We start from the raw sequence: 26,793 nt of genomic DNA, 5'->3' as shown, positions 1-26,793 counted from the left end.
TCAGTCTTACGCCTGCTGTGAGGCAGGCGTAAGATATTGACGCATTTGCACCCGAGAAGTGGCGCAGTGAAATCTCATAGATTTCACTGCGTCACTTCTACGAGGCTTACTTAAGTGGGAACGCCCACCCTGCATACATTATACCTGATGCAGGTATAATGTAGCGCAGGGGTTTGCAAAGTGACGCGTCTGCTTAGATGCGTCACTTTGTAAATAGGGCGCAACAGGAGGCATGTTTTACGCTGCCGATGCGTCACGAAAAGTGACGCAACAGAAGCGCAAAACTGTCGCAAGGCCTCATAAATAAGGCCCAGAGTTTCCTAGCTGGCGCAGGTTCAATCTCTTCAAGGAACCGCTCTGCCTTAAACTCATCCTTCACGAGAAGGAAAGTGTTGGTCAGAAGGGCGAAGGGGGGTTGTGACTGCATTAGGTTCATTGTGTGCTGCCCATAATTGTCTTTGATGGCGTTCTTACTAATAGACCCTGCTGTCACCGGGATATCCCACAAAATCCCATTGCCCGACTTTCTCAGTGTGTCGCTGATGTATCAAATCCATGGGATTTTGTTGGAACCAGGCAGACCCAGAATTTCTTTTAAACCCTGGTGGTACGATATAAGCTTGGGAGTAGCCCAGAGCCTCCTCCAATAGAGGATTGATCTAATCCCTATCCCTTCCGATATCGTCCGAATGCCCATATCTAACCTGAGTGTAAGCAAAGGAGTGCTGACAGGGAGGCCTGCCAGCTGGTGCAGCAGTCGATTTTTACTATAGTGAGGGTCGCTTGGGTCACTCACTTCAATGCAACTTTGGGCATTGTTAATGCAGGCAACAGGCAGCACCATTGATGGAAGTTGGTGGTGCCAGTGGGGAAAAGGGGGTGTCACCAGTGGGGAGGTAGCAGGTGGTACCAGAGCTGGAAGTGGATGGTGTGGAATTTTTTTTAAGTTTACATTTTTGTACATCAATAATTACATATAATATGCAATTTTACATATGATACTATAAATATAAACTGAAACAAAATAATTGCAATTAAAACAAATTTCCTAGGATGTATAAAAGTGAAGTTATTAAGGTGTACATGTATAAATCTCTATTGTGCACAAGATGGATCCCATCTCTGTCACTCACTACTGTTCCATTCCCTCCCCCGCTGGCCTCCCCCCACCAACACATCCTCACCCCACACTCTTCGCAAAGCACACACTTAAGGTCATGATGGTTTATTTCCACTGCAGTTGTTGCCTTACTAGTGATGAACTTGCTATAATGCAAATGTAAGATTGTAACAAGTATCTAACACATTTGTGTTTTTCACTGGGTCCATTCACTGGGAGAAAGCCCTATTGTTAATGTTTCATATTTGTTCGAACATCTCCAGATGACATTAGCATAGAGAGTGTTGAATAAATTTTGTTTAGAATTGGATAGTTGTTTATGTGTTCATGTAATGGCATGTATTATTATTTTATTCTTATTTGCTAAAGAAATTATACTTTTGCTCACACCACTATGAGGTTGCAGAATTTTTAATAATTCTATTTTTTACAGTTTTTTTTAATGTCATATTGAATGGGGCTACAATTCCGCCTACTTAGCTGTGGGCAGAAATTGTTCCCTTATATAAAAAAGGCTGTCCATCACTTCAATCGAATTGTAGGCCCATAATCCTGTTTTATTGTTCCCAGAAGCTATTCACAGAACCCTCCTAGGAAGATTACAAGAATAGCTAGCTGCCCAGCAAGTGCTAGCTGCCGAGCACGTGCTGTTCCGAAAGCCAGCCTTGCAGGCTGGCTTCAGGAACAGCACCGGCGCGCTAGACCAGGTCTCTGTCCTGCATTTGACCTGGCTCCGAGGCTTATGCTTTGGCAGGTGCTGGCTGATATGAGTGTTCCCCCCACCAACACATCCTTGTGGCCCCAACGCAACCCCGTAAAGGGCAGCCCCACTGCTTAGTTTGTAAAATAAAAAGTGCCAGGGCCCTGACCAGGAGGCCACTGCAGCTTGCATGACCCATCTCCACTGTCGTTGCTGGCAAAACAACTACTAACCATCTCTCTCGCCTGCAAGTGCGACAGTTCAGATTATTCCAGGTCCCCAAAGCTTAAGTAATAGCTGAGGAGGCAGGTTTTAGTAATTTTTAATGTATATTGAGTTCATAAACAACCGTTGTACTGCTCATCTTTGAATTAGATGAGCAGCGCCACCATGTGGCAGACTGTCGTAAGTGCGGTGTGACAATTAAGTACTGGTGCCGAGCACCGGAAACCAATTAAGTGCCAGCCACCGGAAAACACTGGCTCAAATTAAGCACTGGGCAGCCCCAAGGCCTGTTGTTTATAAATTTGCAGCACCGGTGAAATTGGACGGAATTTGGAGCTTCTATGTACTTTTAAGAAACCCCTAGTATGTTGCTCGAGTTTAAGTCTGCACCTATCAATGTAACACCAGTCCAATTTCTCAATAAGGATGAACCCTAATACTCAAAACTGTGCACACGCTCCACTGAGGAGCCTTTAAGCCATGGAATCGAGTCTAGTGGTGCGACGGGGATTGAGAACCATGTATTTTATTTTTGTGATGATGATTTCTAGTCCCCTCTTAGTGCAAAAAATGTAAAATCTGTCCAGAGTCCTCTGCAACCCCTTGGGTGATTTAGATATTATTAAAGTGTTGTCCGCGAACATGATGGCAGGAACCCTGATGACTGCGAGACTTGGGGAATCTCCCTCACATCCTTTCAGATGGTCATTCAGATCATTAACATAAATTGTGAAGAGGGTAGTTCTAAAATGCAACCTTGACTGACCCCTCTTATAATAGGAAATCTGTATGTCAGCTCGCTTAGTACACCACACCTCACCTGGGCATAATTGTGCTCATGAAGTCTTATGATGTTGACCATTAAATATTTAGGGACACTCATATCAGCCAACACCTGCCAAAGCATAAACCTTGGAACCAGGTCAAATGCAGAATAGAGATCTACAAACACTACATACAACCTTTCGCCTCCCAGAACCACCATCTTTCAGAAAAGCGTTTGGAGGCGGAAGACCTGGTCCAGCGCGCCGGTGCTGTTCCTGAAGCCAGCCATCAAGGCTGGCTTTAGGAACAGCACCTGCTCGGCAGCTAGCACTTGCTGGGCAGCTAGCTATTCTTGTAATCTTCCTACGAGGGTTCTGCTGAATAGCTTCTGGGAACAAATGGGGGATGGGAGCACACTGACACACCTCCCAGCACAGTTCACCCCTTAGCATTGTGGTAAATGCAGTTCACAGTGATTTCTTGCTTGAATTTTAGCTGTAGTGGTTCACCAAAGTTGGTGCAGGTTAGTGCTGTGAATCTCTAGACACATGTGTTTCTGGATATTGTCCGTCTTCAGTAGAGATAAAAAACGAAAATTCTTTCTGGGGTTGCTGGAAAGGCTGCCATAGTCTCTCAGGTCTCAGTACCTCTCTCTGGCGCACAGGTGCATCGCCATGAGCTCGTCAGCTCAGTGGCTCAAGGGAGCCTTTTCAAATAAATGGGGGATGGGAGCACACTGCCACACCTCCCAGCACAGTTCGCCCCTTAGCATTGTGGTAAATGCAGTTCACAGTAATTTCTTGCTTGAATTTTAGCTGTAGTGGTTCACTAAAGTTGGTGCAGGTTAGAGCTGTGAATCTCTAGACACATGTGTTTCTGGATATTATCCGTCTTCAGTAGAGATAAAAAACGAAAATTCTTTCTGGGGTTGCTGGAAAGGCTGCCATAGTCTCTCAGGTCTCAGTACCTCTCTCTGGCGCACAGGTGCATCGCCATGAGCTCGTCAGCTCAGTGGCTCAAGGGAGCCTTTTCAAACAAATGGGGGATGGGAGCACACTGCCACACCTCCCAGCACAGTTCGCCCCTTAGCATTGTGGTAAATGCAGTTCACAGTGATTTCTTGCTTGAATTTTAGCTGTAGTGGTTCACCAAAGTTGGTGCAGGTTAGTGCTGTGAATCTCTAGACACATGTGTTTCTGGATATTACCCGTCTTCAGTAGAGATAAAAAACGAAAATTCTTTCTGGGGTTGCTTGAAAGGCTGCCATAGTCTCTCAGATCTCAGTACCTCTCTCTGGCACACAGGTGCATCGCCATGAGCTCGTCAGCTCAGTGGCTCAAGGGAGCCTTTTCAAACAAATGGGGGATGGGAGCACACCGCCACACCTCCCAGCACAGTTCGCCCCTTAGCATTGTGGTAAATGCAGTTCACAGTGATTTCTTGCTTGAATTTTAGCTGTAGTGGTTCACCAAAGTTGGTGCAGGTTAGTGCTGTGAATCTCTAGACACATGTGTTTCTGGATATTATCCGTCTTCAGTAGAGATAAAAAACGAAAATTCTTTCTGGGGTTGCTGGAAAGGCTGCCATAGTCTCTCAGGTCTCAGTACCTCTCTCTGGCGCACAGGTGCATCGCCATGAGCTCGTCAGCTCAGTGGCTCAAGGGAGCCTTTTCAAACAAATGGGGGATGGGAGCACACTGCCACACCTCCCAGCACAGTTCGCCCCTTAGCATTGTGGTAAATGCAGTTCACAGTGATTTCTTGCTTGAATTTTAGCTGTAGTGGTTCACCAAAGTTGGTGCAGATTAGTGCTGTGAATCTCTAGACACATGTATTTCTGGATATTATCCTTCTTCAGTAGAGATAAAAAACTAAAAATAAATCTGGGGTTGCTGGAAAGGCTGCCATAGTCTCTCAGGTCTCAGTACCTGGGAACAATCAAACAGGATTATCGGCCTACAATTCGATTGAAGTGATGGACAGACTTTTTTATATAAGGGAACAATTTCTGCCCACAGCCAAGTAGGCGGAATTGTAGCCCCATTCAATATGATATTGAAAAAACTGTAAAAAATAGAATTATTAAAAATTCTGCATCCTCATAGTGGTGTGAGCAAAAGTATCATTTTTTGAGCAAATTAGAAGAAAAGAATAATACATGCCATACATGAACACATAAGCAACATTCTAATTGTAAAAAAAATGTATTCAACACTCTCTATGCTAATGTCATCTGGAGATATTCGAACAAATATGAAACATTAACAATGGGGCTTTCTCCCAGTGAATGGGCCCAGTGTAAAAAACAAATGTGTTAGATACTTGTTACAATCTTACATTCGCATTATAGCAAGTTCATCATTAGCAAAGCAACTACTGCAGTGGAAATAAACCGTTATGTCATCACCTTAACTGTGTGCTTTGCAAAGAGTGGAGGGGGAGGATGTGTTGGTGGGAGGTAGGCCAGTGGGGGGGTGGATGAAACTGTAGTGAGTGACTAGGGGAGGGATGGATGGGTTGTGGTAAGATCATTTCTTACAGCATACGGGTGTTGCTCAGACAGCCATACTCACCACAGCGTTGCAGCTGCCCCATAAACTTCAAGCATACCTGCACATGTGAGTGTGTCCTCAGTCATACACTCTTAAGGCACCTGTAGAACTCAGCCATTCCCTGTTTGTGAGGGCTGTGAGAGCCTAGGCGGACAGGCAGCCTCTACTGTGTCCTTGGAAAGAGAGCTGGGATAGCTTCCTTTGCTGCACTACCTTTTCTTTTTGTTTTGTAAAGTGTTAGACTGTGACAGAAGTCATAGCACTGATAACCAATATTTAATGTGTGTGCGTGTGCTTATTGCTTTATAGCCACCAAAAGGCAATACACAGCTCTTTAGACAAAACCTCATTATTAGTAAACTAATACATACAAGTGGTTTATCTTGTTCCATGTGGCTCAGTGGCAAAATTATAGCTGATGTAAATATTTGATACCAGGTTTGCATAGAACTTATACCATACTGTGTTTTTTGTTTACGTAGGCAGGGAAGGCAGGCACAAGCCACACATCCCTGACAAGGGTGTAACATGTCTGATGATATATTGCAGAGGCAACGTGGCCCCTCAGTTTATCCATCAAGACATCCTTTGGTCGATCTAGCACAGGGACTCTGACACGCAGGACCCATCTTTCCAAATATATAATATACTGGACCAATGCCATATGACAATGGCTCTCAGTTTACCTTACAGAGGGCCTGGGCTATAGTATGCTCACACATACAATGTCGTTGTCCAACTCCCAACTATTCATAAAATTTGTAAAACAAGAACCCGGAAACTTTGTTGGTATTCCAAGTAGGAAATAGCTTGATTTTACTTACAGTATCACACAAGACATAGGTAAACCTGTTTTTGTATACACAGTGAAAACTAAATATAACAATATATATCATTGCAATGAGAATTCACACATGTTGCCATTTACATCCCCGCTCGGGGGTAGGCACAGACAGCTAACAAATCTATACATAGCAAAGGATTATAAAATCTGAATACGACCTCATGATATACATGAATCTAAGTTACCTCAGCAGCAACCAGGGAAGCACTTAACACATCATCCCTGCCCGGGACATCCGTGACCAAGCCTGGTCACACCCTATGAAGCCATAAAGCCATGGTCAACCCAGGGATATGGCTAGAAGGCCTGGACCACCAGCGGGTCAACCCTCCTCCTAACCAACACCGTATACCCACCTGAAAAATAAAAATGTCACCAAAACCGGAGGTTGGACTAGAAGGCCTGGGACACCAGCAGGTCATAAAGAGAATTGAATACTTGACACTAGGTTGAAGTTATAATTTTTGGCACAATTTCAGGTCACAGTGGCTCACAGTTTACTTTGAGGGCCTGCGTTAAGATGCTCGTCTAAGTAATGCTGTACTCGGTTGGTCATAACCAGGCAGCACTACTATACTGTGCTGCTGGGGAATAATGTGAGAGCTCCTAAGACACCCTCAAATTCAAAGCTTTGCTTTTTACGCCACCATCTAACTGTGCGGCGAGGTCTGCACTTGAGACACACATAGGTTGGGTCTCTTAAATGGTAGGCAGGCAATTTTCACTTCTGGAAATACTCTGCTCAACAGTGGCCCTAAATAGAACAAGCATTGGCATAGCGAATAGGTCTCGCCTTTGGGACCTTATAAGTGTTTAGCCATGCAACAGTTGCGTAACTAAATACTTATAAGGTCCCAAAATCGAGACCTATTGGCTATGCCAAGCGGCCTTGCGGCCGCGAAAGTGAAAGTGTTCGCGATTGCGATCGTGATCAACATCAAAGCGGCCTTGCGGCCGCGAAAGTGAAAGTAATTGCGGTAAAACGCAGTGCGCACGCCCGCACACATGCACTGTAGCTCTAGGCTGGCCTGGTAGCACTTTTTGGAGCCCTCTCAATAAGTCTCGCCAGACCAGCGCATGCGCTGGGTCAGGCGAGACCTAAAAATGTATTACTTCTTTCGCGCACAACGACAGGGCACTAGAAAGAAGTACAAGAGACATGCTCTCAGTGGTACATGTGGTGGACATACCATTCCAACACCGTGGGACCAGTCACAGCAAATGTTGGCAGAAAAGCACATACAAATGCACTCTTAAACCTCAAAGGAATCAAAAAGACAGGAGGCATTCACTTGCTTTGCTGTGTGTGTGTGTGTGTATGTGTGCGTGTTTGTGAATGGATGGTGTGAGTGAGTGTGCTTGTAGATGGGTGGGTGTGAGTATGTGTGTGCGGTGTTGGGTGGGTGTGTGCATGTGCGCCCACCCAAGTCCGCCCTGCCGTTCATAAAATTTGCAAGGAACCACTGCATAAAATAAAATAACACCTCTCTTGGGCAGCGATAAATAAAAAACCAACACGTCGTCAGACGTGCACATAAACATGTGTATAATACACCACTGGTCCAGTTTCACAATTCCATTCAATATAGCTATTATGTTAACACGCACGTACTGGTGGGGCACGCCACAACCACTGGCACAAATTAACACAGACTTCCATGGCAGAAGACAAGTAAAAAGTGAACGACAGCTATTCTAAAATTTCACGAGAGAAAGCCAGACATCAGGAGAAGGCATTCCAGGCTTGTGTCAATGTTCAACCCCTTCTGAGGTTATGCCATATGGCAGAAAGTTCACCTCGGCAGCCGGAAATCCTTCCACATGGCAGGAAGTTTCAACTAAGCAATCATGGTGATACCAAGAAGTACAGTCACAGTTGTCTCAAAATAGAATTGAATATAGGCTTCAGGAGTCATTAAGAGTGGAGTTGTGGGACTGAAGCCAAGATCAAAAAAGAATTGTCCTGGAGTACAAAATGAAAAAATCTTCTACCGATGCAATTGTCGCTCCCTTGTCTGGAGGTCTGGATTTTCACCTGATTTGGTTACAACGCACATATACACCAGCACATGCCTCTCACAGATGACAGCTGTCCCCTTCCTCTCACAGATACATGTCACTCTTCCATTTAAGTGTCACTCCAAATCACTGGATGTCATGTCTCTGAAAGATGGCAGGTGCCGCACAAGACACAAAGCAATACATCCTCACCTGACTGCCTGACAACACAACGCAATCATAAACAAGGGGTCCGCAATCAACTACAAGACTCATCACACAAGATCACAACAAATCCACTAAGGGATGGGCTTTAACGCGAGGTTGGCATTGATTGCATATTTAGCGCTCATAATACCACATATAGGACCAGGTCACCCCTTAGGTTAGCGGCAGCGCCCTATGGGCCTGATTCACAAAGGGCCTCCACACTGGCGGCGAGATTCCGCCTCAAGTGCAGAGACTCCTCCACGAGAGCGGAGACCCGTTGTGAATCAAGCCCTATCATTATTTTCATCCATTCTGTGCCCTCCAGATTTTCCACACAAGATTGTGAGGAGCAGCCCATCAAACAACAGCCAGCCTCTGTGCAAAGGAACTCTTGCTTTTGACCCTAAATCCTCAACATATGGTATCTCATTTTCTGATACACTGAACTAAACTTAAAGTACTGCAGGATGTGTCAGGCTGGCAAGAGAGCCTTGTGCGCTTTATGAAAACTAACACATACACACATGTGCACACACTTGAGAGAGCATGATGGCAACCAGCAGCGATACAAGTGGAGATCTCGGATAACAGATTAATACCTCACCAGTGAGAGTGTGGGGAGAGAGAGTGGGTCTTCTGTTTGAAAAAATACATTGTTCAAGTGACCTTTCTCTTGACTACTTGCTGTGTCGGCTCTTTCTAGGTCTTAATTGGCTGAGCTAATTAACAAACTAGGGTGGTCATTGTTCCCTGGGCAGTAACGTTTTTGTTCTCTTTCCATCTGAGGGTCCCTGGTGCTGTTATAGTTTGGTTTCTTCCCTATCTCCTTTACGATGCTCTTTTACGGCTTTCATGGAAGTGTCTTTGTCCACCCTGTAAATTGAATGTCCTTGCTGATGATACTTAGGTCAAGTTGTCCTGGCCATGAAGGTCAAGTCACGGACGGTGTATCTCCATCCTTTAATGCTTTACAACAGAAATCGTTTATCTTTCCTGCGTCTTCCTATATTCCAACATCTGATTTCACACCTTTCTCCATCTTCGATTATTCCTGCTCCCTGGGTTGTTTTCCACTCTTCCCTGACTTTTCAAGTGCACAATTTAATGATATTAGATACATTTGCCTTTATCTGCCACATTCACCTAGAAAACTTAAAATGCAAACTCTGGTATTACCTAATGTCTACCCTTGCTAGCTTCATGTGGCCTTCCAAGTGTATTCTTCCCTTCTCTGTTTTATATGTTTTACTTATTTACTTGCACTAAATCCCAAGGTGTAGCAGCTTCTGAATGGCCAGAATGTTGAAACGTCACCAAAAAGCACGGGGAGACAGAAGGATGGATGGAAGGCAGGGAAAGGTCAGAAGTGGGGGGACAAAGGATTCCTAGTTATTGGGGCCCGTTTTGAGTAGACTGGAAACTTGCCCAATACCCGAACCTCTGGAATTACCGATACTGCACTCATCAGTATTTCTAGCAAATGAAGATACTACAAGAGCAGGTCTTGGTCTTAATGGATTAGTTGAGATATGGGGAATTACCAGGGAAATCGGGAAGGCTATGTCAAAGCCCTAAGGTAATTTCCTGTTTCCCTAGGTATTTCATCCATATATTTTGCCCGTTTTCAGGAGAAGTGCCTGAATGAAACCTACTTTGTTCCTAAGGGATTTGTAATCCTAATGTAATCCTGAGGTGGCCAGAAACTAATGGAGGGTTAATCCGGCAATCGTAAAGAGGCCCAAAATATTTTCTGAAAAGAATCATCAGCGTTCTTTCAAAGGTGTGAAATTCTGGTCTCTGTCCTAGTTTATTTGGTGAGACAAAAGTTTTCCTCCCAAAAAGCCTAAAATTTGTCCACTGTATTTTGATTTCTTCATTTCTTTTTTGAACTGGTTATTGTAGGCGTTCCTCATAGACCTGGGCATTGCCGAACTAGACCGCTTTGATGTTAAGGAGTCGCTCATCTTCAGAGAAAATACACTGACGACAAAGGCCATTGATGAGTACATGAAGCTTGTTGGACAGAAGTACCTGCTGAATACCCTAGGTACAAACATCACTGATATGGTTAAACAGACCATCGTGCCACTGACTATATCTGATGCCATTGTAAAATATATGGGATTTACAATGAAGTTAACAGTGTTAGGAAATGCCAGATGTTTACAAATAAGGGGCCTGATGTACAAAACAATTTTCCGGCCGCAAACCCTGTGATTAAAAAAAATCAAACTGTTTTTTGACCACAAAAGGGTGTGTTGGAATATACAAAACCCCATTTCACGAGTTGGAAAAGTATTTTCGGCTCGTAAAAGGAGTAAATCGCATTTCGGAAGTGGTGTAAAAAGAGAATCTTCTATTTGGAAGTAGCAATGGAATGTGACTCCTCAAAAGCAGTGGTATTTGATTCATAAAGGGGATCCTGTCTCCCTCTGACAACGTCCCCTTTAGGAATCATTTTGGGTAGCAGTCTGTCCCCTCTCCCCAGGGATTCCCTAATAAGAAACATTTTTTTTTTTTTAAATAAAACATCATCTGTCCCTTTAATAGACACAGGTTGCTTTAAAAAAAAAAAAAAAGATCTGGGTAAGTAACTACAAGGGTAGCCAATTGCTGTCCCTTGCAGGCCATCATGCCTGCGCTCACAGCCATTAAAAGAGAGCTGCAACAAATTGTGGCCTGCCTAATTAATATTCATTCGAACCTCTGCGAATGAGCAATTTGCGATGTAACCTATTAGTAAATAGCTTGCATATCAAACTGGTTGCAAGTGGATCTTTGTACATCGGGCCCTTTTTGTGGTAAGAGTAGCTGCAGATGTTAGTTGGCTATTGATAACAGTAGCGGGCAATCAAAGGGCACCACGTAGAGGGACAGATAATCGTATGTTTTTGCTGAACAAAGACGCCAGCCAATTTTCAAGTGGAGGTAGGGTGGGCAGCTGGGTGAAGGACTGTAAAAAAGAAAGAGAAGTTTCATGAAATTGATTCACAGATAGGTGAGATATGGTCTTCCACGCCTTTTGCCACAAACGTTCCCTAATAAGGTAAACCAAAGTCCAGTAGTCGCCAATGGATAGCCAGTACAATTCCAACCCCAAAATATTTAGATCACAAAATTCAAAAACAAAATTCCCTACTGCAATAACCCTGACTTGCACCTATATTTGCATACCAAAATATCGAAATAAAAATGATTGGGAAATTCTACCATTATGCACCTAGTCCCAAACATACTGGAATTGAAGTTAGAATAGTAAATTAGCCTGCTGCAAGAATATATGAAATGTATCTTAAAAGGAGAATTCCATATTGCTATCATTTAGTGTGAAGGTTTTAAGTGCATGTTGCTACTACTTCAATATATTTTTGGATGTAAACGTTTGTGGCAGATGATCCAAAGTTTTGGAAAGGGAGGAGGAGGAGAGTGTGCAAGATTGAGAAATCAGAGCTAGTGATGGCGAGGAATCCAAGGTACGTTTATTGGCCACTGTTTATATATGGATGGATCCTAACCAACCCTGTTTACAATATTTGCCCTCAGGAGAGTCCATTCTCCAGCTCTATGACTCAGAGGACAGCTGCGAGGTGGACCCGAGCAAGTGCCTGAGCAATGACCTTTCCGACAACCAAAACAACCTGCGGCAGAGCTGCGAGGAGGTGTTCAGGAAGATCACCGACTCATGCTAGTAAGGAGGAGGCAAGCACAACTCTGCCTTAGGGAACCATTGTAGGTCCTCTGTAAAGATTGGGTGGTTTCTACTCCACCAACATGAGGGATAATGTGCTAAGGTATAAGGATGAGTCATCATGGGTTCAGTTGAATGGGGAGGTATCCTTGAGACCCACTGCAGCCACTACACAGATCCTGTCCAGCCAATTAAATTAACAAGGATGATTGTAGAAGAAAGTATCTTCCCATTCACGTGCTACCATTTTTTAGCAAATTTTGGTATGCCGCTAACTTGCACTATGATTCAGCAAAAGTTGCTAATGAGCTTTAGAAGCCGCCTACATATGCTAATTTTGGTTTTAGTTCCTCCCACTCATATGTTTAGACACAGTTACAAATGCGTTGGGTTTTATCACCTTTCACTCACATTAAATGCAGATTTAACTCCACTCTTGTGCAATTATCAAGAAGTAGAGTAATAGTTGGGTTGATAGATAACATAGGAGTTACACTTCAGGGGTCTGCTTGATTCTAGCATCTAATTGGTAGCCCCATCTCAGATAATATCTATATCTATATATCTATATATCTATATATATATATATATATATATATATATATATATATATATATATATTAAAGCTCCCAATTGCCCGCTAGGCAGGATTGCACTCGAGCAGCAGCCTCAATTTCAACGGGTAAAGGAACTCCGTGTACGCCGACAACTGCATCTTCCCTGTCATGGATGAAAGCCTGACGCGTTTCTGAGCCGTGTTGCTCGTCTTCAGAGGCTCGACCTGGGAAAGAATTCTAGGGACATACCCACACATTTATAATTAACCGCCCTCAGATGGGCGTATGCAAATGAGCACAACGCTAATGGATTGTGGGTGATGTAGTTCGTATCCCTTTTCCTTTGGGCACAGTTTCACATTCAAAGCCCTCAGATGGGCCTCGGCGAACAGAAAGTCCATTGATCACTTGCCACTGCTTCACATAGTGGACTCTGTGTATCGGAGCCCGTGACCCCCATCAAAGGGGTGGTGAATTCTTTCCCAGGTCGAGCCTCTGAAGGCGAGCAACACGGCTCAGAAACGAGTCAGGTTTTAATCCATGACATGACAGGGAAGATGCAGTTGTCGGCGTGAACGGAGGTCCTTTACCCGTTGAAATTGAGGCTGCTGCTAGAGTTCAATCCTGCCTAGCAGGCAATTGGGAGCTTTGATATATATATATATATATATATATATATATATATATATATATATATATATATATAATAGCAAAGGAACCTCGATTCGAAGAGGCACTCCGAATCAGACCAGTAAGGCAAGGCGGCTTCACTCGCATTCAAAAGTTATTTCTTTATTTAGCCTTACGCGTTTCAGAGCATAGGCGCTCCTTGGTCACAGGCAATATCAAATGCAGTCACAGGCAGAGCGGAAAGGCACTGCTTCCAGCACGTACTTATTACGTCCCTCATTAGTATCAGGTGCGTTCCACTCGTGTGGCATGCTGGAAGTTGCAGTTCAGTAAATACCTTTAGTGGGTGTATTATGCCTTCCGTTAGTCTTCCCAATAGTTGGTCCCATGGCTTGGACGTTATTAATGAAATTTCCTTCACCCTCCAGTGGGTCTCTGAATTGCAGGATCTGCTCAATGATGCGCCGTCTGATTCCCCAAGCGGAGACTTGACACAGTTCTGTGTCTCCGTGGCCCCTCACACACAGAGGGTGGTGCCTCTTCACGGCCGGAACTGCCGCAATATTTATTTAATAGCAAAGGAACCTCGATTCGAAGAGGCACTCCGAATCAGACCAGTAAGGCAAGGTGGCTTCACTCGCATTCAAAAGTTATTTCTTTATTTAGCCTTACGCGTTTCGTAGCATAGGCGCTCCTTGGTCACAGGCAATATCAAATGCAGTCACAGGCAGAGCGGAAAGGCACTGCTTCCAGCACGTACTTATTACGTCCCTCATTAGTATCAGGTGCGTTCCACTCGTGTGGCATGCTGGAAGTTGCAGTTCAGTAAATACCTTTAGTGGGTGTATTATGCCTTCTGTTAGTCTTCCCAATAGTTGGTCCCATGGCTTGCACGTTATTAATGAAATTTCCTTCACCCTCCAGTGGGTCTCTGAATTGAAGGAAATTTCATTAATAACGTGCAAGTCATGGGACCAACTATTTGGAAGACTAACGGAAGGCATAATACACCCACTAAAGGTATTTACTGAACTGCAACTTCCAGCATGCCACACGAGTGGAACGCACCTGATACTAATGAGGGACGTAATAAGTACGTGCTGGAAGCAGTGCCTTTCCGCTCTGCCTGTGACTGCATTTGATATTGCCTGTGACCAAGGAGCGCCTATGCTCCGAAACGCGTAAGGCTAAATAAAGAAATAACTTTTGAATGCGAGTGAAGCCGCCTTGCCTTACTGGTCTGATTCGGAGTGCCTCTTCGAATCGAGGTTCCTTTGCTATTAAATAAATATTGCGGCAGTTTCGGCCGTGAAGAGGCACCACCCTCTGTGTGTGAGGGGCCACGGAGACACAGAACTGTGTCAAGTCTCCGCTTGGGGAATCAGACGGCGCATCATTGAGCAGATCCTGCAATTCAGAGACCCACTGGAGGGTGAAGGAAATTTCATTAATAACGTGCAAGCCATGGGACCAACTATTGGGAAGACTAACAGAAGGCATAATACACCCACTAAAGGTATTTACTGAACTGCAACTTCCAGCATGCCACACGAGTGGAACGCACCTGATACTAATGAGGGACGTAATAAGTACGTGCTGGAAGCAGTGCCTTTCCGCTCTGCCTGTGACTGCATTTGATATTGCCTGTGACCAAGGAGCGCCTATGCTCCGAAACGCGTAAGGCTAAATACAGAAATAACTTTTGAATGCGAGTGAAGCCGCCTTGCCTTACTGGTCTGATTCGAAGTGCCTCTTCGAATCGAGGTTCCTTTGCTATTAAATAAATATTGCGGCAGTTCCGGCCGTGAAGAGGCACCACCCTCTGTGTGTGAGGGGCCACGGAGACACAGAACTGTGTCAAGTCTCCGCTTGGGGAATCAGACGGCGCATCATTGAGCAGATCCTGCAATTCAGAGACCCACTGGAGGGTGAAGGAAATTTCATTAATAACGTGCAAGCCATGGGACCAACTATTGGGAAGACTAACGGAAGGCATAATACACCCACTAAAGGTATTTACTGAACTGCAACTTCCAGCATGCCACACGAGTGGAACGCACCTGATACTAATGAGGGATGTAATAAGTACGTGCTGGAAGCAGTGCCTTTCCGCTCTGCCTGTGACTGCATTTGATATTGCCTGTGACCAAGGAGCGCCTATGCTCCGAAACGCGTAAGGCTAAATAAAGAAATAACTTTTGAATGCGAGTGAAGCCGCCTTGCCTTACTGGTCTGATTCGGAGTGCCTCTTTGAATTGAGGTTCCTTTGCTATTAATTAAATATTGTGGCAGTTCTGGCCGTGAAGAGGCACCACCCTCTGTGTGTGAGGGGCCACGGAGACACAGAACTGTGTCAAGTCTCCGCTTGGGGAATCAGACGGCGCATCATTGAGCAGATCCTGCAATTCAGAGACCCACTGGAGGGTGAAGGAAATTTCATTAATAACGTGCAAGCCATGGGACCAACTATTGGGAAGACTAACGGAAGGCATAATACACTCACTAAAGGTATTTACTGAACTGCAACTTCCAGCATGCCACACGAGTGGAACGCACCTGATACTAATGAGGGACGTAATAAGCACGTGCTGGAAGCAGTGCCTTTCCGCTCTGCCTGTGACTGCATTTGATATTGCCTGTGACCAAGGAGCGCCTATGCTCCGAAATGCGTAAGGCTAAATAAATAAATAACTTTTGAATGCGAGTGAAGCCGCCTTGCCTTACTGGTCTGATTCGGAGTGCCTCTTCGAATCGAGGTTCCTTTGCTATTAAATAAATATTGCGGCAGTTCCGGCCGTGAAGAGGCACCACCCTCTGTGTGTGAGGGGCCACGGAGACACAGAACTGTGTCAAGTCTCCGCTTGGGGAATCAGACGGCACATCATTGAGCAGATCCTGCAATTCAGAGACCCACTGGAGGGTGAAGGAAATTTCATTAATAACGTGCAAGCCATGGGACCAACTATTGGGAAGACTAACGGAAGGCATAATACACCCACTAAAGGTATTTACTGAACTGCAACTTCCAGCATGCCACACGAGTGGAACGCACCTGATACTAATGAGGGATGTAATAAGTACGTGCTGGAAGCAGTGCCTTTCCGCTCTGCCTGTGACTGCATTTGATATTGCCTGTGACCAAGGAGCGCCTATGCTCCGAAGCGCGTAAGGCTAAATAAAGAAATAACTTTTGAATGCGAGTGAAGCCGCCTTGCCTTACTGGTCTGATGCGGAGTGCCTCTTCGAATCGAGGTTCCTTTGCTATTAAATAAATATTGCGGCAGTTCCGGCCGTGAAGAGGCACCACCCTCTGTGTGTGAGGGGCCACGGAGACACAGAACTGTGTCAAGTCTCCGCTTGGGGAATCAGACGGCGCATCATTGAGCAGATCCTGCAATTCAGAGACCCACTGGAGGGTGAAGGAAATTTCATTAATAACGTGCAAGCCATGGGACCAACTATTGGGAAGACTAACGGAAGGCATAATACACCCACTAAAGGTATTTACTGAACTGCAACTTCCAGCATGCCACACGAGTGGAACGCACCTGATACTAATGAGGGACGTAATAAGTACGTGCTGGAAGCAGTGCCTTTCCGCTCTGCCTGTGACTGCATTTGATATTGCCTGTGACCAAGGAGCGCCTATGCTCCGAAACGCGTAAGGCTAAATAAAGAAATAACTTTTGAATGCGAGTGAAGCCGCCTTGCCTTACTGGTCTGATTCGGAGTGCCTCTTCGAATCGAGGTTCCTTTGCTATTAAATATATATATATATATATATATATATATATATATATATATATATATATATATATATATATATATATATATATGCAAAAAAGAAGCAGAGAACTCTGGGTAGTTCTCAAGTTTAGGTGGAAAGCAGCTCCTGTATCGAGCACTCTCAACACAGGCGACACTCTAGATCTGCTCACCTCAAATATTTGTTTTTCTATCAAAATCTTTAAGCATAGGATTAGCACAGTGCCATCCATATATATATATATATATAGAGAGAGAGAGGGAGAGAGAGAGAGAGAGAGAGAGAATACATAACGTCTAACTGTATTATTTGTGTAAGAAGACGACTTATCCACGTAATTAGTGTGCATATAGATATATATATATTATATATGTGTATGTATACAGATGCAAACTGACATATGCCATTTATTACCATTGTTCAGGGCAGAGAGATGTCACGACCCACAAGAGGCGAAGCCTGAAGTGGATCATGATGCCCCCCCAATGGTAATAAATAACATATTACTCTTTGTGCATCTGCATATAGGGTTTATGCTATGCCATTGTATGTTTCATGTATTTTTGTTTTCACAAAAGGTATTTAACCAAAATCTGGATGCAAGGAGTTAAATTTGTGCTACAAGGTAAAATCACACAGAAGAGATATTGTGACTATTACAAGAGTTGTTTCTCTGCGTAAAGTAATTGTTACATGCAATCTGTAACTTTCCATTTATATGTTTGCATTCACAGCATACCACCTTGGGATGTAAACATGTTTACTGACCAGTGCTCTCACCACATACACACCTCTTCTTCGTATTAGGAACACCCGAGAAAGTGCACAATGGAGGCTCTGATGATGAAGTGGCCTTTACTTTCCATGTCTCCATCATAGCTCCTTCCCAGCTGAGCTGAACGAAATCTTCGCCACGTGGCAAGAGGAATGCTTCTACCGCCAGAAGGTGGGGATTGGACAGAGGCTGATCTGCGCCTCGCTGTTCCTGCGCTTCCTGTGTCCAGCCATCATGTCGCCCAGCCTGTTCCACCTTACGCAAGAGTACCCTAGCAGCAACACTTCGCGCACACTGACTTTGGTGGCCAAAGTCATCCAAAACCTGGCTAACTTCACTAGGTACGTTTAGAGGGACAGGACGCGGAACAGGAAGCAGTACTGGAGAGAGAGCTCTGAAATGGCAAGGACTTTATGGGCAATTTATACTTAGGCATTATACTCAGGTGAAAACCAGGTATTTTATCTTATGTGTACATAACGGTTTTGCAACCAGGAGGAGGTTTGTAGAGGTAATTAGAAATACGAGCTACCAAACCCCTATAGTCATATTATCGACTTGCACTGAAGGCTATTGCTATTACCCGGGTCAGGGATCCCTGGGATATCTTACCAAACAACCTCAATCTTTCCAAACAGTGTAGCAAACCAGGAAATGATAAGGAGCTCAGGGCGAGGTTTATCCATCAGGAAAAGGAAAATGTGCTACTGATGTGTCCTTCATTAGTGCATAGCCACACAACACTATTGTTTCCTTTTCTGTTAGACTTAATCCCCAAAATAATGAAAAGCGAGTTTGGAAATATACCAAGATGGATTCAGGTCTCTAGGTCAGTGATTCTGCACAATCCTTGACCACTCTTGAAGGGTTGGGCTCCTTGGTGGAGCATATGGTTGTGGGTAAACTTATTTGTAATTGGCATGAAGTGGAGGGTTGGTTTTGGAAGAAATGCTGTGTCGTTCAGGCACACATTGGTTGGCACTGTAGGGGAGGGTGCATCTAAAGAGGTTTGTTTCTGTGTACTTGTGAGGATTTGGTTCTTAATGAGAGGTTGTATGTCAGAACATTGTTAGCAAAAATATCGTCTGGTTTACACATTTTATCCTAAATATCATTTACAAAAATATCGTCCTACTGTGTGATGATTTTATATATGTTTAACCCCAATGAGGTGGTATTTTTGTAAATTATATTTAAGACACAATAATTAAGTCAAAAGCTATCTTGGTAATGGTATTCTGGCACCATACCTTCATGAGCATGGAGATACAGGGAAAAATAGCAGGGGAAACCCATGCCACTTGATGTGTATTCCAGTTTAAGCAAACTTATACAATAAGGATTTAGAGGTCACAGTTACTAATGTCCTTTTGAGTAGTAGTTATCTTGCCTTCAAACAAAGTCTTCCCCTTCTGCATCAGTTGTCTTAACGGAGGCTCTGCAGGGATTTCACAGTGGTGGATTTGAACATTTTGTCAGTCTACAGGGAGGTCAGCAAATGATACCCCCTCTATATGCACTACATACTCACACCTCTGCCTATTGACTCCTTCCCTAATCCATGGCTCCTGTGACTTTCTCTTTGGGTGGTTCCACCCCTTTTGGGCAATTGCAATGGGGCCATGTGAAATGGGGTGTTGGGGTTGGGAGGGTCGGTCAGTTCATCCATATGTTGGCAATGATCAGCTGTGAGCACAGCCATCGCCAGGAGCAAACTTCTGCCCCCAAGGAGTAAGGCTCCTCCCCAGAGCACAGCACAACTGTCTCCCCTGCTACCCCATGAAGTCCCAAACAGGATAAATTTCCACGTGTAAATTAGTTTCTTTTGAGCTAGTGTTTTTTTAGCTCACTGGAGCTTCTCCTCTTTAGTGTCTAATCTGTTCACTAAGTAGCGGAATGCAGAACCTAAACCATTGCAATCACGATGTAAGTTCTCTTCCAGTGAATTCGCATTAATAGTCATAAGTGCTGAATTTTCCCGCTACAAGGGGGATACCGGAGCATTGTATTTAAAATCTATAAATATATACAGATAGGCAAGGCTTTTTAGTAGAAAAGTGTGTTTATATGGAGAATAAAAAGCTGTCTTTACTGCAGGCTATAATGAGAAAATTCATCAATTTTCCTTTTAAAAATAAGACAATCCAACCAAAAAGTCACTACATTACAAAATGTGACCAGAAACAACGTTTATACATTTTTTTTATAAAAGGGAAAAAAGGCAATGAAAGACAATGTTAGGCTGCCATATACATGAATATTTTAAGGAACAAGAGCGACCCATACGTCCTTGTAAGCTGGGTAAGTACAGAAACACAAAACAATGTTCCCAAGGAACTCATTTATCTTGAACAGTATATGATATGCAACTAGTGTAGTTGCTCTGATTCAATCTTAGTCAAAAATATATTCATTCATTTATGACCCTCCCTTGAGTCACAGTACAGATTATATCAGAGTATCTATACACACTCGTGTATTAGCATCCCTTAAAAAAGCCCAACAATCTTTTAATTAAAGATATACCTTACTTCAGCCGAAGTAGATAATTTTATTCTGCAGTTACAGTCTGTACCACAGACGTATTTCCTTAAACATAAGTAATTAGAATATTTTCTTTTAGTTGCACATTCAGAGTGGTGACCATAACCTATTTTAGTGAGTACTGTGTGACATAGTGAAAAAACCAGGAAACGGGCTATTGGTAAAATTCAAAAGGACGAGCTTGGTACAGTAGATGATCCATCAGAGATCATCAGTTCAACAAGTACTTACTTGCACCCACTGGGGTGAACCACTCAAGAACTTCATGTACCAGCTTCCCTTGGGGCGACCCGGAGGACGGGCTAGCGGAGTGCGGTCCATTGCGGTTGTTTATAAAAATGGCTCCCTCGAGCTTTGAGCTGACGAGCTCCTGGACGACGCACCTGCGTGCCTGTGCGGGCACTGAGGCCTTTGACGGTTGCTTGGCGGCCCTCTCTTCCACCTCTAACTATTTTCTCTACTGAGGAGGGAAGTTATCCCGAAACCCGAGCCATGTCTCGGGCGATATTTTAAAACCCGGGACATGTATCGGGTCTAGAGTTCATCAGTTCAACAAGTACTTACTTGCACCCACTGGGGTGAACCACTCAAGAACTCCATCAGAGATCATCAGTTCAACAAGTACTTACTTGCACCCATTGGGGTGAACCACTCAAGAACTTCATGTACCAGCTTCCCTTGGGGCGACCCGGAGGAGGGGCTAGCGGAGTGCGGTCCATTGCGGTTGTTTATAAAAATGGCTCCCTCGAGCTTTGAGCTGACGAGCTCCTGGACGACGCACCTGCGTGCCTGTGCGGGCACTGAGGCCTTTGACGGTTGCTTGGAGGCCCTCTCTTCCACCCCTAACTATTTTCTCTACTGAGGAGGGAAGTTATCCCGAAACCCGAGCCATGTCTCGTGCGATATTTTAAAACCCGGGACATGTATCGGGTCTAGAGATCATCAGTTCAACAAGTACTTACTTGCACCCACTGGGGTGAACCACTCAAGAACTCCATCAGAGATCATCAGTTCAACAAGTACTTACTTGCACCCACTGGGGTGAACCACTCAAGAACTTCATGTACCAGCTTCCCTTGGGGCGACCCGGAGGAGGGGCTAGCGGAGTGCGGTCCATTGCGGTTGTTTTACAGTAGATGATAATTTAATTCAGGCTCTCTCTTTTGTATGGTGTCGACGGCGTTTCGACCCTCTCTAGATACGGGGTCTCTTCAGGACTGTGTTTCTGGGGACAGTACAGCACAGACATGTATTGGTATAGTATCTAGGATGTCGGTTGAACGGTGAAGAACAGGAACGATAGATATCCAAAACGAATAATTAGTTCCACCCACACGATAATAGGATATTACCGCATAGTTCAGGCGGCTGACACACGGAAGGAAAGCTCGATCGAGAGTTAGAAGATGTGACGCTTAATTCGTGTTATAACTACTTTGCGTGAATATCATACACGTGGAGTGAATGCTTCGGGTTCCACCTACACCCTGGAGTATCCCCGATATCACTTGGGTGGAACTAATTATTAGTTCTGTATATCTATCGTTCCTGTACTTCACCGTTCAACCGACATCCTACATCCAGGATACTATACGAATACATGTCTGTGCTGTACTGTTGCATATCATGTACTGTTCTAGATAAATGAGTTCCTTGTGAACATTGTTTTGTGCTGCCATATACATGAAAGCAAAAAATAGCACCGTGCCTTTACAGGCCTCGCCTTTACTCTCTTTTCCTCCTGTACGTCACAGGTGACAGTTACGTCACTTCTTTTTTCTAGCTCCAGCTAACTGGATCCTTGAGCACTGAGTTCAACACTTTTGGCTTTTTATCTCATTACAAATCTTTCCAAACTTTTCCCCAACTGCTTTACTTGATCCATTGTGCAGGAAACATTTTCTGATAGAAAATGTCTATATTTCTTGTAAGGATGTCTTCACTTTTTATGCATTGCCCTGCCTGTGGCAAGAACAAAGCCCAGTCAGACCCTTCTGATCTAGCGTAGTGTGCTTTCTGGAAGATGTTTGCCCCTGAAGCCTGCAGCAAGGGAGTAGCCAGAAAATTGAAATACCCCCCACTTTGAACCAAAACTCTTATGATACCAAGCAAATCATCGGGACCCTCGCCAGAAGGGCTTGCTTGTCTCTTCCATCCAAGCATCTATCCATTCATCTATTCATTCTTCCAGCCACTCGCTGATAATCACCATTTCACCTTTACATTCTGTCATCTATTCAGTCTTTCTTCCAATATTCAGTCCTGTACCACTCCGTCTACCCATCCATATCCGAACCTATTAATCTATCTTCAAACCTATCCATCAAACATATCTATCCTTTCACTCAGTCATTCATCCTTTCACTTGTTCATCCCCCCTTTTATCCATTGATCCTTTCATTCATCCACCCTTCCTTTCACTCATCCATCCATCCTTTCATGCATCCGTCCACCCTTTTACTCATCTATCCATCCTTTCACCCCATCCATCTATTCATCCACCCATACTCTCTTTCACTCATTCATTGATCCATCCCTTCACTCACTGATCCATCCTTTCACTCATCCAAACACCCTTTGACCCATCTATCCTCTCATCCATCCATTTACCCTTTCACTCATCCATCCAACCTTTCACTCACTCATCCATCCACCCTTTCACTCATTTATCCATCCATTCATCCTTTCACTCATCAACTTATCTACCCTTTCATCCAGCCATCCATCTACCCTCCCTTTCTCTCATCCATCCATTCTTTCACTTATCCTTGCATACATCCCACCGTTCATTCATCCATCCATCCACTCATCCACCCACTTACCCTTTCATTCAGCCCATCCATCCATCCACTCAACAGTCCTTCCATTTACCCTTTTACTCATTCATCCATCCATCCATCCATCCTTTCTTTCATCATTCATCAAGCCTTCTACTCCTTCACTCATCTATCCATCTATTCACCCTTTTACTCATCCATCCATCCATTCTTCCTTTACTCATCCATCCTTACGTCCATCCTTTCACTCATTCATCCATGCATTTATCCATCCACCTTTTCACTCACACATCCATCCATACATACATTTACCTTTGCACTCATCCATCCATCCTTTCACGCCATCCATCCATCGTCCCTTGCACTCATCCATAGATCCAACCTTTCGCTCAGCCATCTGTCCTTTCATTCACCCTTTGACCCATCCATCCACTCATCCATTCAACCATTTACACTTTTACTCATCCACTCTTTGACTCAGTCGTCCATCCACCCTTTTCACTTATCCATCCATCCACCCTTTCATCCAGCCATCCATCTACCCTCCCTTTCACTCATCCATCCATTCTTTCACTCACCCATCCTTAAATCATCCTTTCACTCATCCATACATCCACCAATTCACCCTTTCATTCAGTCCATCCATCCACTCATTGATCCATCCAATTATCTTTTGACTCATCGATCCATCCTTTCACTCACTCATCCATCCATCCGTCCTTTCTCTCATCGTCCATCCATCCATTCACCCTTTCACTCATCGATCCATCCTTTCACCCATCCTTCCTTCCTCTCTTTCATTCATCCATCCTTACATCCATCATTTCACTCATTCATCCATGCATCTATCCATCCACCTTTTCACTCACACATCCATCCTTTGCCTCATCCATCCTTTCACTCACTCATTCATCCATCCATTCACCCTTTCACTCTACCATCCATTTATTCTCCCTTCCACTCATCCATCCATCCACCCTTTCAACTTGGCCATCCATCTAGCCTTTCACTCCATCCAACCATCTTTTCACTCATCAGCCATCCTTTCACCTACTCATCCATCTATCCTTTCATCATCCATCCATCGTTTCACACTTCTGCCCATTCATCCATTCCTCCATCCTTCCTCTTCTCCATCCTTACATCCATCGTTTCACTCTTTCACCTATCCATGCACCCCTTGACATACCCACCCATCCACCATTTCACTCATCCATCCATCCATCCTTTCACCCAATCACCTTCCCACCCTTTCGTCTGACGAGTTGCAGACAGAACAGGATCATAAAAAATCCCACCTCCGCTGCAGCTACTAAAGCAGGGTTTGACAATGCCACTGGCCTGCAGCTACTGCCAAAATATGTCCAGAAGGACTCTGAAAGGGTGGCAGATTATCAGGCTGCCCAGACTCCACTCGAGGCTCCAGGAAGCTGCTTCAGGAAGATCTTAGAGGCAAGGAGAAGTGTGTCCTTTCAGAACAACTACCAATACACTCTTTAAGGACACACCCCCAGGGGTAGATCCTTGGTGATATACCATCAGAGGAAGGGGAACTGAATGACTTCGAGATCTATGACATCAAAGATGTGTTCAGTATCCTCTTGTTCGCAGTCAATAGGTATGCTAAAAGGGAAATCGATATAAGTGCAATCCAGCTTCCAAGACCCACAGATGTTTCCTGCCAAGACCATCGTGGACGTCGATGCCAGATTCGCCATTGACAACCAGGTGCCACAAGACCACGTTCAATATAGACCCCACACCTTAAGTTCTGAGTAATGAAGTAAATTTCCTTGAAGAAGGTAATTCTAGAAGTTGCTTTATCATCAACTCTGTCATTTCTGACATCAGTCTCTCCACGCTTTTCTCCAGTGCTACTAACTTCACCAGTGCCTTTGACTTCACCAAATCTGCCAAGGTCACCATGGTCCTCAGCTATTGCCTCCTTCTGCTCATGTTAAATCCTCAAAGCGGAGAAGTCCACACAATAGGACAAGATCACACTCTAGGACTTGTTCTAGAAGAGGCCCAGATTTAATTCTAGATGCTCAAGATATTCCAGCAGGAAGTCTGATTCTCTTACCGCATGCACAGACACAGACTGTGTCCGTCCTGGTCTCCTGATTCTTCAGACCATTTATCCACCAAGGATTTTTCCCCCAAACCTCCTGTTTAAAACTCCCCTATGGACAACATAATGAATGTCAGCAAGGTTCTGGTTAGAGCATTGGCTAAGTTAAATATTCTAATGCATGTTTCGAAAATGCTGGCCTCAGTGGTGTTTGAGACTTTGAGGCATCACAGAACTACATCCAGACCACTCCTGCCTCTGGTCTACTGTCGCCAGCCATGCTGTTATTCCTAACTCCATCATCGGTAATTCTGCTCCATATCGACTTCAGAAAAAGTAAAAATCACTGAATCAAGACCCTCTTTTCCTCAAAGAGAGATCTGCATCCGCATTCTGTCATTATTTCTGTAAGCCAGAAAATCTCAGGTTTATGGCTTTTTCCTCCATTGTCCCTCCAGACAAGGAAAGTAAACAAACGCACTCAGTCGGCAAGAAGATGTGCAGCACCGCAACTGCAGTAATTAAGACTGCAACTGCTATAGCCTTACTAGGCCAATATGACAATTCCCTTTGGGATGCTCCTCCAAGGTTAACAAAGAAGCTGCCAAGGAAAGGGCAGCAAGATTTCCAAGAAGTCCTGTATGAAGGAATGCACAGCAGTAGATTTTTCTGACTTTGCAGTCCATGGATATTGTCATGGGTTATGCTTGAAGCATGCTTCATGGCTAAGACTTACTGGTCTCAAGTCAGAGGCACAGCAGCAAAACCAAACCTTCCATTTTCAAGAAACTCCCTGTTTGGTTTGCACGCTAATGATGAAATTAATTGAATGGAGATGGAGATCATGAAAGCTGTGTGCAAGCAGAAGAGAAAAGGGTATTGAAGGTGCTACAGGCCATTTGTTATGTGCTACTTTCCTCAGAGATATTAAACCAGTCCATGGTTGCACCAACAACAGCTGCACTATCAAAGGCAGTCCTAACATGAAAGAAAAACCATGAAAGGAAGAAGCAAGCAACTATCAGAGACTGCAGGGAAGCCACCTCCTAAGCAGAGACTTATCCCTTCCCCCAATCAGTCTGGTAGGGATAGTATCGTAAACCATCTAGAAGAATCGCAGAAAATAACAAAAGCCAAATGGTTCCTAAATTTTGTTCAAAATGGATATTGACTGAGATTCAAATCTCCTCCTGTCGTGCCACCAATGAAGTCCTCTTAGCATCACCGAGAGTTACTTCGAAAGGAGGTGAACACCTTACTAGAGAAACTTGCGGTGAAGGAGCTCCCTCATCACAACAGAATTAGCAGGAAATGATTCCTTCTACCTTCTGGTTTAAAAGAAAGGTCCAAATCAAAAATTGAGACTCCTAATCGACTTGAACTACAAACAAAGAGGACTTCTAGCCTTACATTAGATTTACCAACAGTTACAGCAGGTGGACTAGATTTGTGCCCTAGGTCTACAGGATGCCTATGTTCACATCCTAATATTATAGAAACATCTAAAGTACCTGAGTTTTGTGGTAGGCAAGAATCATAACCTATTTAAGGTCCTTCCTTTTGGGCTGAAAT

The 26,793-nt window shown here is 44.2% G+C and overlaps 1 protein-coding gene across 1 annotated transcript in view; it reads left to right on the top strand.

The window, feature by feature from the left end:
- RASAL3 (RAS protein activator like 3) overlaps window positions 1-26,793 on the top strand; it is a 213,903-nt gene that overhangs the window by 133,546 nt on the left and 53,564 nt on the right. Inside the window, exons 9-11 of the mRNA XM_085654354.1 lie at window positions 10,316-10,460; window positions 11,957-12,101; window positions 17,934-18,170. Coding sequence (XP_085510480.1) covers window positions 10,316-10,460; window positions 11,957-12,101; window positions 17,934-18,170 — 527 coding nt within the window. The remainder of the gene's footprint in view (window positions 1-10,315; window positions 10,461-11,956; window positions 12,102-17,933; window positions 18,171-26,793) is intronic.

The sequence above is a fragment of the Triturus cristatus genome, chromosome 4_1 (genome assembly GCF_964204655.1).
Source record: "Triturus cristatus chromosome 4_1, aTriCri1.1, whole genome shotgun sequence".
NCBI lineage: Eukaryota > Metazoa > Chordata > Amphibia > Caudata > Salamandridae > Triturus > Triturus cristatus.
This window is presented reverse-complemented; position numbering and strand designations above follow the sequence as displayed.